The sequence below is a fragment of the Salvelinus namaycush genome, chromosome 11, assembly GCF_016432855.1.
Source record: "Salvelinus namaycush isolate Seneca chromosome 11, SaNama_1.0, whole genome shotgun sequence".
Taxonomy (NCBI): Eukaryota; Metazoa; Chordata; class Actinopteri; order Salmoniformes; family Salmonidae; genus Salvelinus; species Salvelinus namaycush.
In genome coordinates, this window is record NC_052317.1 from 18,817,519 (window position 1) to 18,828,826 (window position 11,308).

General features: G+C 45.4%; 1 protein-coding gene across 1 annotated transcript; it reads right to left on the reverse strand.

The window, feature by feature from the left end:
• Positions 1 to 654: 654 nt before the first annotated feature.
• On the reverse strand, positions 655 to 10,609 carry LOC120055254 (E3 ubiquitin-protein ligase RNF31-like). The gene is made up of 22 exons (XM_039003140.1): positions 10,526 to 10,609; positions 9,983 to 10,184; positions 9,631 to 9,777; positions 9,243 to 9,398; positions 9,098 to 9,154; positions 8,638 to 8,925; positions 8,237 to 8,405; positions 7,744 to 7,916; positions 7,347 to 7,580; positions 6,646 to 6,981; positions 6,185 to 6,370; positions 5,674 to 5,880; positions 5,335 to 5,508; positions 5,002 to 5,100; positions 3,812 to 3,901; positions 3,569 to 3,683; positions 2,779 to 2,891; positions 2,398 to 2,508; positions 2,184 to 2,232; positions 2,000 to 2,096; positions 1,706 to 1,871; positions 655 to 1,620 (listed from the first exon to the last, which is right to left on the reverse strand). Exons 2-22 carry the CDS (start codon positions 10,181 to 10,183, stop codon positions 1,570 to 1,572), a joined length of 3,219 nt encoding a protein of 1,072 aa, XP_038859068.1. The 5' UTR covers position 10,184; positions 10,526 to 10,609; the 3' UTR covers positions 655 to 1,569.
• Positions 10,610 to 11,308: the final 699 nt, after the last annotated feature.

The window sequence follows — 11,308 nt, forward strand, 5'->3', positions numbered from 1 at the left end:
TCTTCAGGGCACTCACTGGATGGTTGGCCTAAGCAGGGGGTACAAATACGAGTTCTGTCTTTTGGCAGTGTGCCTTGCTCTGTTCCAACGCCTGCCCTGTGGCACAGAGACACCATCACAGCAGTACCCATAAACCTGCAGGCTCTCCCTGCCCCCTCTCCACTTGTCTCTGATCCTGCTGCCGTACCGATATCTATCTCAGACTATGGCTGCTTCGCTTCCCAAAACATCCTAGAGACAAGCACAAGAGAGTTCATCTGTCACAAGACATTAGCAGCCATGTCAGCAGCTGACTCATCTGACTTAGTATTGGAGTGAAAAACAGCAATACACATATGATTATTCATATTTGAGCCGTCAATAGGCTTGTTCAAGCTCAAATGTTTTAAAATACTCTTTGACCGTAAAATGTCAAGGCTGCTCTTTTTTTAATAAACATGATTTTATGCAAACAATAGACTGAGCATATACATGTAAGTCAATAAGCACATTGAAACCTGGTGTAGAATAAATGCAATTTCAAAGGTCTGAGTTACACTAAAGTTCTTGCTCTGTGTGTTTTTCAGAGTCTGAACAGTGAATAACAGTGGCTGCTAATCATAGCGCTTGGGGCTGCAACACACAGTGGGCCACATCCTTTATAATCAGTCCCACATTAGTCATAGCCAACTTACACAAAGTGATATTCAGTCATAATTCACTGACACTGAAGACAAACGCAATTAAGGGAAAACAATTAATATCTCAAGTAAAATCTGAAGTTTATTGTTAATGATTGTGTATGATTTATTTACTGTAGAAATACTTCACAATGATACCTGGAGGGGAAACAATCTCCAGTTTCAAAATGTCCAGTCTTGAAGCAGAATCCTACCTCTGGGGCTGTACTGATCCAATCCCCCCCAAAAAATTCCAGTAACTATGTCAACCCTGCAGTTACTCTGAGGACACAACTACCTCCCTTACAGCAAGCATACCAGGAACATTTTGGATAAAAAGCATTGCAGAACCATAGTGGATGATTGATCTTTTGGTTTATTGCAGGGCTCTCCAACCCCGTTCCTGGAGTTCTACCCTCCTGCAGGTTTTCGGCTCAACCTGTTTTAACTAACCTGATTCAGCATATAAACCAGTTAATTATTAGAATCAGGTGTGCTAGATTAGAGTTGGTGTGAAAATCTAGTGGTTTATTGGGTGTTTAAATATATATCATTTTTTCCCCAGACAGAAATATACATTTAAGAGCATGCACCTCCAGACTGTGTGCAATGAAGCGATGCCTCTAAATATAACTGGTTATTTAAGCTGTAACCCTGTTATCAGTCTTGAAATGTTATGCACACACCCACACACCCACTCGCATACATCTCTGTTTTAAATGAATGTGCAACTGAGCATTTAGCCCTAATATAGAATCATAAATAACTGTAGCACAATAATGGGGATGTAAGCATAGCTTTCTGCTGTGTGGTGTAACAGTCACATTGACGCAAACACATTTGATGGCCTATTGAGCCAAAATCCCAACACTCAATACTAAAAACACTTCAACGAACAAACAAGTAGTTTTCATTTCTTCCGTGGAACCTTGTCTCCAAGTGGTACTTCATCAATAAGTTTCTGAAATAAGATTAGAAATGTTCAAACCAAGTGACTAAATATTTGGAAAAAGACAAATCCCTCCACAAGGACCATCAAAGCATACCTCCAGTATTCGAGTATAGTACGTCACATCGTCCTCCAGCTCCCCCCGGGCGTCATCCACTTGGTATCTCCGACAGGCCAGCACCAGCTCGTTGGCATTGAAGAGAGGGGCCGGGTCGATGGAATGGCCATTGATGAGGCTCACCAAGTACTCTCTGTAGTGTTTCCTGGAATAGATTAGACAAAAACCAGTTAGTTACATCGATGCATGTTTATCATGGGAGAACTCTGTTGTTCTCTAAAGCGCCTTTGAGTCCTTGAAAAATACTGGTGGTGGCAGTGAGAGGAAACATACTCGCACAGTCCTGCATGGCCAGGCTGAGTTTGAGCCCCACAGGCCGAGTCCGTCTGCTGCCCACTCTCATCCTTCTGCTCTATCACTCCGCACAGCCCTGAGAGAGAGAAAGACAATTATATATCTTAGTATTTCTCCGTTTCAGTTTTTCTGAGTAAAAAGAAAATAACACATAGAATCTTACCTGCTTGAGTTCCTGGAGGGGTGTCAGTATTGAACTCAACACCCTTGTTCTGCAAACAGACAATAACAATAAACAATCATTTTAATGCAGTCCATCTACAGATATTCTCGCAATAAAATCAGTTATAACTGAATGTGAGTCAGGGTGCTATAATGTGGTTATGGTGATTGTAATGGAGTGTGAGCATCCGTGTGTGTGTCGTGTGCGTCTCTACCTGCAGCAAGGCTTGTAGTCTGCCAGGCTCCCAGTCCCTCAGGTAGAAGAGACAGTCTCGAGGGTGATGGGCATGCAGGCCTGTCACACTACAATGGATCACTGCACAAGTCTACAGAAGAGGGAGGGAGAGAGGAGGGGGGAAAAGGAAGGAGAGAAAGAGAGAGTGCAAGAGAGAGAGAAAAGAAAGAGAGACATGGTGGGAGAGTAGGGGAGGGAGAGAGTAGCAGAGAGAAGGAAAAACAAACACCCACATTAAAGTGACATTCAAGTCAACTCCCATAAGATAAAACCTTGCCAGGAACTAGCACAATCGATGATGCACAAATGAACGACACACAAATGAACAACACAAACACACCAAGCCATTTAAGGGACTTACAGTGTGGAAGGGGTTGTTGCATCCGCTGCAGAACTGGTACCTGCACTGGGAGCAGCTGAAGTGCATACAGCCTCCTTTGGACAGGGCATACTGGAACCTGCAGTTTGGACATGCTGAGGGAAAGAGGAAGTAAATTCAGGGAAACGACTCCCGGGTATTGGGAGAGTACACATGAGAATGCATCAGGGAAAGGAACTAAACAAGTTTTAATAATTCCCACAAATGAAGGTCATGGAAGAGACTGTAAATACTTAAAGGGTCTAACTTGCTCTAACTTGGTAAAACAGGGTCTAAAGGTAAATACAGTAGAACACCTGCTGAGGTGCAGTAGAACACCTGCTGAGTGTCAATGAAAGGTAACAATTCAACATGAATTGTCGAGAAATGAACAGAAAATGACAGACAATATTCTATGCGGTCCCATAACACTACCATAGAGGTACTGTAGGCCTTCTGCCTGAACTAAGCCAGAAGACTAAGGACAAACCGGACTGTGCCGACAAACAGTTAAAAGCAGCAGCAGTCCGGTTTGTCCTTAGTCTTCTGGCTTAGTTCAGGCAGAAGGTCTACAGTACCTCTATGGGAGTGTTATTCATGATGCTAATGAAATGTACTGGTTTGGAAGAGGAACTATGAGTAAGACCAATTTGATCTCTCTCAGCCCAACATCTAGTAAAGTGTCTGGCCGTTCACACCTCCGCAAGTACCTGCCTTTCCTGGTTAAAAGATACAGTAGCTCAATGGAGGAGGTGTTTAAGAAGGTGTGTGTGTGTGTGTGAGAGAGACTCACTGATGCCGTTGTCACGCAGGTATCCGGCCAGGCCTTGCCTCTGGTACTCTGGGTCATTCTCTCTCTTCCAGGACTGGTACCGTTCACACGACAGACCACCGTGCTGAGACTCCCACTAGAGAATGCACGGTGACAGAGACAAGAGAGGATGATATACAGATTAGGCTCCAGCTTCACTCCAAAGAAAAATCCCCTTCTATCACCCTCTCTCACACATAAATAGAGTGGATGTTTGTCACTTACAGGTTTCTTGCATTGTGCGCAGAAGCTGTTCCTGCACTGGAAACAGGTGACCTTCAGTTGGTCTCCATCATAGATGAACCCATAGGAACACTGACAGTAGGAAGGGGAAGACAGGAATAGTTAATGAAATAAAAAAACAGAAATACCTTTGCTATCAGACTCGAAATTGAGCTCAGGTGCATCCTGTTCCCATTGATCATCATTGAGATGTTTCTACAACTTGACTGCAGTCCACCTGTGGTAACTTCAATTGATTGGACATTTGCACATACCTGCAAATGCACATTGCACATACATGTCTATATAAAGGTCCCACAGTTGACAGTGCATGTCAGAGCAAAAACCAAGCAGAGGTTGAAGGAATTGTCCGTAGAGCTCCGAGACAGGATTGTGTCGAGGCACAGATCTGGGGAAGGGTACCAAAAAATGCCTGCAGCATTGAAGGTCCCCAAGAGATCCTTGAAGAAAACCTGCTCAGGACCTCAGACTGGGGCAAAGGTTCACCTTCTAACAGGACAACGACCCTAAGAACACAGCCAATACAATGTAGGAGTGGCTTCGGGACAAGTCTCTGAATGTCCTTGAGTGGCCCAACCAGAGCCCAGACCTGAACCTGATTGAACATCTCTGAAGAGACCTGAAAATAGCTGTGCAGCAACGCTCCCCACCCAACCTGACAGAGCTTGAGAGGATCTACAGAGAAGAATGGGAGAAACTCCCCAAATACAGGTGTGCCAAGCTTGTAGCATCATACCCAGAGGACTTGAGGCTGTAATCGTTGCCAAAGGTGCTTCAACAAAGTACTGAGTAAAGGGTCTGAATACTTATGTAAATGTGATATTTCAGTTTTTTTAATTTTATAAATTTGCAAACCTTTTTAAAAACTGTTTTTTCTTTGTCACTGTGGGGTGCTGTGTGTAGATTGATGAGGGGAAAAACGATTTGATACATTTTAGAATAAGGCTGTAACATAACAAAATGTGGAAAGGGGTCTGAATCCTTTCCGAATGCACTGTATACTGCCATTTCTTAGCTAGTGAAGTGTGATTACTGTGATTTTATGGCCGCCTCAATGGGGATTATCAAATTATGTCTGGAAACAAACATTCTAACATTTTTCCTTTGCCTTTGTACACATAGGAAATAAACCTTAAAAACCCGCTCAAGGCTATTATGTGATTAGAACTCACATGACTACACCAGAGGAACTTGGGGTCCTTGATGAGGGCTTGTTCAGTCAGCTTCTTATGAAACAGATCATACACTTCCGGCTCCAGACACTCCCGCAGCTGCACACACACACGCACAGGAAAATATGATTACAGGTGTTACCATCATACACACACCCAGAAAACAAATGTATGGTCTCGTGAGATAACACTGACACCACCAACAACTGCATTTTGAAGGGAGAGAAGCCTCTGAAATCCTGGAATTGTGTTTTTTCTCACTGTTTCTTCTCTCTTCAAAGAGAAAATCTGAGGGAGATGTTGTGTGACGTTGTTCTCTGTGTGATATACTACCTGGATGTCCAGGGTGGAGAAGTAGCTGTTGAGGTGTTCGGGGTCGTTGATGTCAGGTTCCCAGCAGACGGGACACACCATGTCTCTGATGTGCTTGTCTCTCACTGCGATAGTGAAGTGCTGCTGGAAACAGCCACAGCACACCGAGCACTGACAGGAGGTCAGAGACTGCATCTGAAACAGGGAAGAAGAGAGGAGAGGAAGAAAGAAAGGATTAGGAGAGTTGGGGGGGTGGGATACTGCAACAACAACAAAAAAAGAAAAGAGAAAAGCTTCTGCTACATTTTGAGTAAAGACAAGCTTGTGCACACAGACGCACACACACACTTGAGAGAGTACCTTGCTGTGGGGAAAGTCTGACAGGCAGATGGGGCACTCTTTGGCCAGCACCCGGCGGATGAAGTCTCGGTCATGTGACTCGCGTACGGCCTGTACCACGTCGTCTAGGGTGTAGGGGGCGGTGCGCTCCTGCAGCAGGGACAGGGCCAGCTCACAGCGGCCCCAGCTGGGCAGGTCATACACCGCCAGCAGCCTCCGGCATACACGCTGGCCCCAGGGGGAAGAGGGGGGGAGTGGAGGGGGAAGAGTGAGAGGAGAGAGAGATCAGACCAGTGAAGGGGACAAGCAGATACAGAGGAATGATGAAAGGAGAGATATGCCACACTCAAAATAACTCTTATCACTGTGAGACATCAAGCAATTGTCAAGATGACTGAAGAACATGTATGACCTGTGGGCCTTTCTAATGGTGGTAGGTATAAACAGATTATCATCAATATAGCTATTCTGTGTTCAGCTAAATGTATGGCCAGAAAAATATAGTGGAGTTCAGAGAGCCCCAGTGACCCACCTGTTTGTCGGGGTGGTTGATGTCGATGGGTGGCTCAGGTTGGTCGCTCCACATGCGCTGGTGGAAGGGCTCCATGAGGGGTCGCTGCAGCAGAGACAGAGCCCCCCGCACCTCTCCCTCGCTCTGCCTCAGAACCTCCTGACACCGCACCTCGTCAGTGAACCCCAGAGAACACAGCTCCTTTACCTGCAAAGGTACATGAGAGACCAAACCCTTCCTTGAGTGTTCGAAGGCTAATCTCCTACATATGGGGCCAATTTCCCACACCAAGATTAAGCCTAATTCAGGACTCAAAATAGTTAGTAGAGAATCTTCATTGAATGTCAGTTTTAGTCCAAGACTAGACTTAATCTAGGCCTGGGAAACCAGCACATAGCTGTCAGCAAAGTGAAAAAAGTGACGGTACAACTGACCTTAGACCAGTTCTTAATGGGCAATAGACTTTCTGACCTGTCTCTCACCTTAGAGTGTCTGTCTCTGAGAGCCTGTTTCGTTGCTCTCTCAGTGTCTCCCCCTGCAGACAGCCAGGCCAGCTTGGCCTCAGCCCTGGACAGGGTCACTCCTCTCCCTCTGGTCTGCTCCTCCTCCACACCTGTATCCTCTGCAGTACCAGTACCGTTCTGGTTCTGTCCGGCCTTCAGGTCTGCTGCTCGAGACGAAGAGGCCGTGGCACAGATCTGGTCGAGCAAGTGAGGTAGCTCTGCTTTGAGCCAATCACAGGGAAGGATGTTTCCGTCCCCGGAGACACGCATGCCTGTGTACACTTCCTCTGGACTCACTCCTTTCTTCTCTCCATCCTGACAGACAGACAGACAGGCAGACAGATGAGAAGATGGAGAAAGAGTTAACAGAGACAGGAAGAGAGAGGGAAATAAAGAAACCAATCTGTCATACATATTCACTAGGCCTCAGCTGCTGCTACTCACCACACTGTATATTACACACCTAGAGGATGCTAAGGTTATTTTTTTACACATCGTTTGTTTTCTGAAATCTGTAGTCTGTAGTTTTAATAGTACTGCAACCAAATTGGCCAGCAATGGTACAATAAAAACTTTTCTGAACCAAAATCTTAAATTAGCTAATAGCTTGTAATATTACAAGTAGTGGGGTAATGTGATTATACACCATATTATAGATAAAACAGAAAGCCTTCACTCACTCTAATGAGCTGGATCAGCTTTAGCCCCTCCTCTCTCATCAGTTTCTGTCTCCTCAAATCAGGGTCCTCCATGGGTGGGTCTTTGGGTTTGACGGACAGCACGGGGACCCTTTTGACCTGGGATGGAGGGTGGAGTTTGACTCGCATTTTGGCGGGCTCGGGGCGGGGGAGGTCACACATCTCACACACTGATGCTGGAGTGTAATTGATGTAAGTACAGAACTGACACATCCACTGCAGAAGGATGGGAGAAGAAGAGACAATTTGAGTGAGCTTAGACACTCACAGGAATAGAGGAACAATATCAACTGTAATACATGGTGATAAAGGCACAATCTGAAACTTTCATTTCAACTCAAAATGTGCTGCTTCTGCATTGACTTTAACAGTAGTTTACCTGGCTGTCTGGGTCTCCTGGCATACCCAGTACCGGAGCAGCAGGCCGGTTGGGTGTAGGAGGGGGGCGTGTGGGGGTTGCCGGAGGCTTGGTGGCCAGGCGGGGGCGCTCACACACCTCACACAGGATACTACTGCCCGCGTTCACCACCGTACAGCTTTTACACTGCCACTCTGGTGACATACACAGTGAAAACACACTCAACACAGGACTATGGAAGAGGTGAATATTAACTCAACAGCTCATATACACCAAGAGTGTCTTCCCATTTTCAGACAATAAACAACTATACATGGAAATACAGAGGAGTGAGACTGACTGGAGTGCAAAAAAGGCAAACCACCACTATTAAAACACAAACATTGTTGGTTGGTTGGGTGTGTGTGTGTGTGTGTGTGTGTGTGTGTGTGTGTGTGTGTGCGCGTGTGTGTGTGTGTGTGTGTGTGTGTGTGTGTGCGCGTGTGTGTGTGTGTGTGTGTGTGTGTATACTGACCAGTGATGGTGAAGGGCTGTGGGAACTCATCCTTAGCAGAGCCAGAGGAGGCCAGGCGTGGTCTCTCACATGTCTCACACAGTACGTCCTGGTTGGAGTTGACCCTGGTACAGTGGGTACAGTGCCATGACAGGAGGGAGCTGCTGGGAAAGAGAGGGAGGAAGTGAATCTAGTGCCCAACACACAGGGAGTTGCATTTCAGCAATAATCACCACCTTTGAAAATGTAGCGATTCTCACCCTTTCCTGTCAGTTTTTATTTTGTCTTACTTGTCATGTCTTACCTGTGGTTCTTTCGCATTTTAGAGGATGCCACGACAGTCCTGTGGTGATTGGCTCGCTCTACAGAGGAGTGGTACAGTCTATCACATTCAGTACAGAGCCATTGGACACAAGAGTTACAGTGGGCAGCCACTGGGAATATAGCACAGATAGTGCAGTTGTCTGCAAAGGGGAAGAGAAACAAGGAAAGTTGAATGCAAGTTTCAGATGTAAAAAATACACACACACACACTTCCAACCTGTGTGTCTGGTAGAGATAGAGGTGGATGTTGAGGCGTTAGCAGTCCGTACTGGAAGAAAGGCACTAGTGGGAGACTGAGCCAGGGAAGCCAGAGACATGTACAGGGGCTGGCTCTCTCTGAGGCTGGAGGGAATAGCTACCGCATCAGAAATGGGTCCGAAGTCATCCTGGAATCATAAAGGAGAATTCAGTCATCTGATGGTGGTGGAAACTACCAGGCACAAAACCACACAAATATAAAAACTGCCTGAAGTAGAGAAAGGCAAATAGGGTGAACAAAAAAAAAACATGTAGAAGGCAGAGAGGAAGAGGATAGGTTATGGGAGATAGGAAAAATACCTGTTGGTTCAGTGATGGGATAATTCTCTCAAAGAACTCTGGGTGGGGGTGAGCCTCCTGTGAAAACATCAACAACGACTCAGTGGTACAACTGACTTTAGAAACCTCTTTGAAATATTTCAGAATAACTGCCATTGGTCCAGACCTTGATGAGCATGTCCAGTTCCATGCGTAGACTCATGACCTCCAAGGTGACCGCTGCGACCTTCTCAATGTTAGGCTCCATGACCTCATCAGGGAAACTCAGGCCGTCTGGCTGCTGATTGGAGTAACCATAGAGACAAAGCACTGCCCTTCCTCCCTGGGGTAGAACAGAGGAGAGGAAAGGATATAGAGGGTTTTATGCAATACTGTTGGCATAACGTTAGTGTTGTGGTGTGTGCACAATTAACTTCATTAGCAAGGTAGTAGGCTATAGACTCATATTGAACTAAGCCTATATCAACATAATGCCAATAAGACAATAGTGACAAGACAGTAGACTACATATCATCATCCAGAATCTCACCTGCCTGTATTGAAGACATCCTCACCTGAATGGCATCTACTGTTGCTCTGAAGACGGGGTTGTTGTGCTTGACAGCACGCCAGTACTTGGGCCTACTGGAGCTGGTGAGGTTACAGCCATACTTCTCCAGAATGTTCAGTGCTGTGGACAATCTCTGCAGGGAACCTATGGTCTGGCAGGAGAGAGGACAAAGACGAAAAAAGTTTGATACAGAAAAAGGTTGAGAAAAGAATAGACAGTGAACAAAAATATGAGTACAATGTATAAAGAGAGAGAGAGAGGAGTTCACTATTCCAAGATGTAGGCTAAGTGAAGGTAATTATGTCATTGTGATATGGACATTGTTTAATGTTTCAAGTACACTCAAACTAACTCACTTCTTTCCTGTTGTTATTGACGCCGTTTTCAATTATCATAGTCTCCGCAGCAATGTAGCGGTATTTGACCGATGGTGGTAAGGGTATGTTGGCCATGGCTGATATTCCTGCACGGACCTCCAGCACTGAGCCAGTGGAATACAGACAAGCTTCCGCATGGCATCGTACCTCCTCTAGCTGGTCTGAAAGGGTACTAGCCATCCTGGAAAAGAGACATCAGTCATCATCATCACACAGATCAGATAGCAAATCATTGAGGGCACTGCCACACCACAGGCAGGGTTGATGAGCAAGATGCTTGCCTTACTGACATCCATTCATTCATTCATTCATTCATTCATAAGACGTTACCTGTAAGCCCCGACAGTGTGTGGCCGTTAAGTCACAAGGCTGTCATATCAAGGAACACACACAGCCACCAGACTTTTACTGCATTTGCAGTACTCTATATTTGCAACAACACAATTACTAGCTAACTAAAGTTGAAGTGGAAATTATATCTCTACCTATGTGAAAATACTGTCATATAAGCAATCTGCTTACCCAGTGTTTTCGCTCAACTGTCTGCAGTGACAGCCATTGAATCACGATGAGATGGCATTTCATTCAAAAGCGGGTGCTTTCAAAACACCATGTCACGCACCTCAATACAGACTTGTGCGCTAAAAACATGTATTTATATATATTTTTTATATAAAATGTTATTCTAAAACAAGTAGTAACAGGGTCGTAGTAAAATATATCTGCAGTACTAGCTACGAATGTAAACAACTGCGTGAGAAAAATGCCGTATTCTGCTTTGCGCAAAGAAACTAACCCCCGTGCATCGCCATTGTGTGTCAAAACCTAATTTTCAAACAGAGATCCCGGAGCCAATATGGCTTGGACTGAGGAAACGTCGCAAAGCAGCAGTGCAGTACATTGTTTGTGAAGTTTTGGTGTCACCTTGTGGTGAAAATGACTAATTGCCTAATTTGCCTGTCACTCACCTGAAAAATATCCAGTTGATTACACGCTAATTGGTGTGGGGCGCGGGTGTTGCAATGCCCAGGCGCAGTAGGTTATAAATATGGTGGGGAGGGTGAAGAAAGGCAGAGTTTTGTGTTGCTCTCGTTTCGTGCACGCCTACGGTTTATTTATTTTTGGACCGTCACTGTCACATGTAAGTCCTTGTACTTTTTCCCCCCCCCGGTCATTTTCATGTGTATTACTCTGATGTAATGGCATAATACATATTTCTTGTTCGTGGATGCAGTCAGATTGTCGCCTTATTTGAATGGAAGGCAGAGCCTCTGCAACACTACCAGTTTCTACACCGATTTAGGA

What these genes read in the sequence shown, in the direction of transcription:
- LOC120055254 (XM_039003140.1), bottom strand. Translation starts at nt 10,183, where the DNA reads ATGGCTAGTACCCTTTCAGACCAGCTAGAGGAGGTACGATGCCATGCG. An exon ending in ACAGCCCTTCACCATCACTG is followed by an intron (nt 7,917 to 8,236) that starts GTCAGTATACAC and finishes GTATGTCACCAG; the next exon opens with AGTGGCAGTGTAAAAGCTGT. An exon ending in GACTACAAGCCTTGCTGCAG is followed by an intron (nt 2,233 to 2,397) that starts GTAGAGACGCAC and finishes GTCTGTTTGCAG; the next exon opens with AACAAGGGTGTTGAGTTCAA.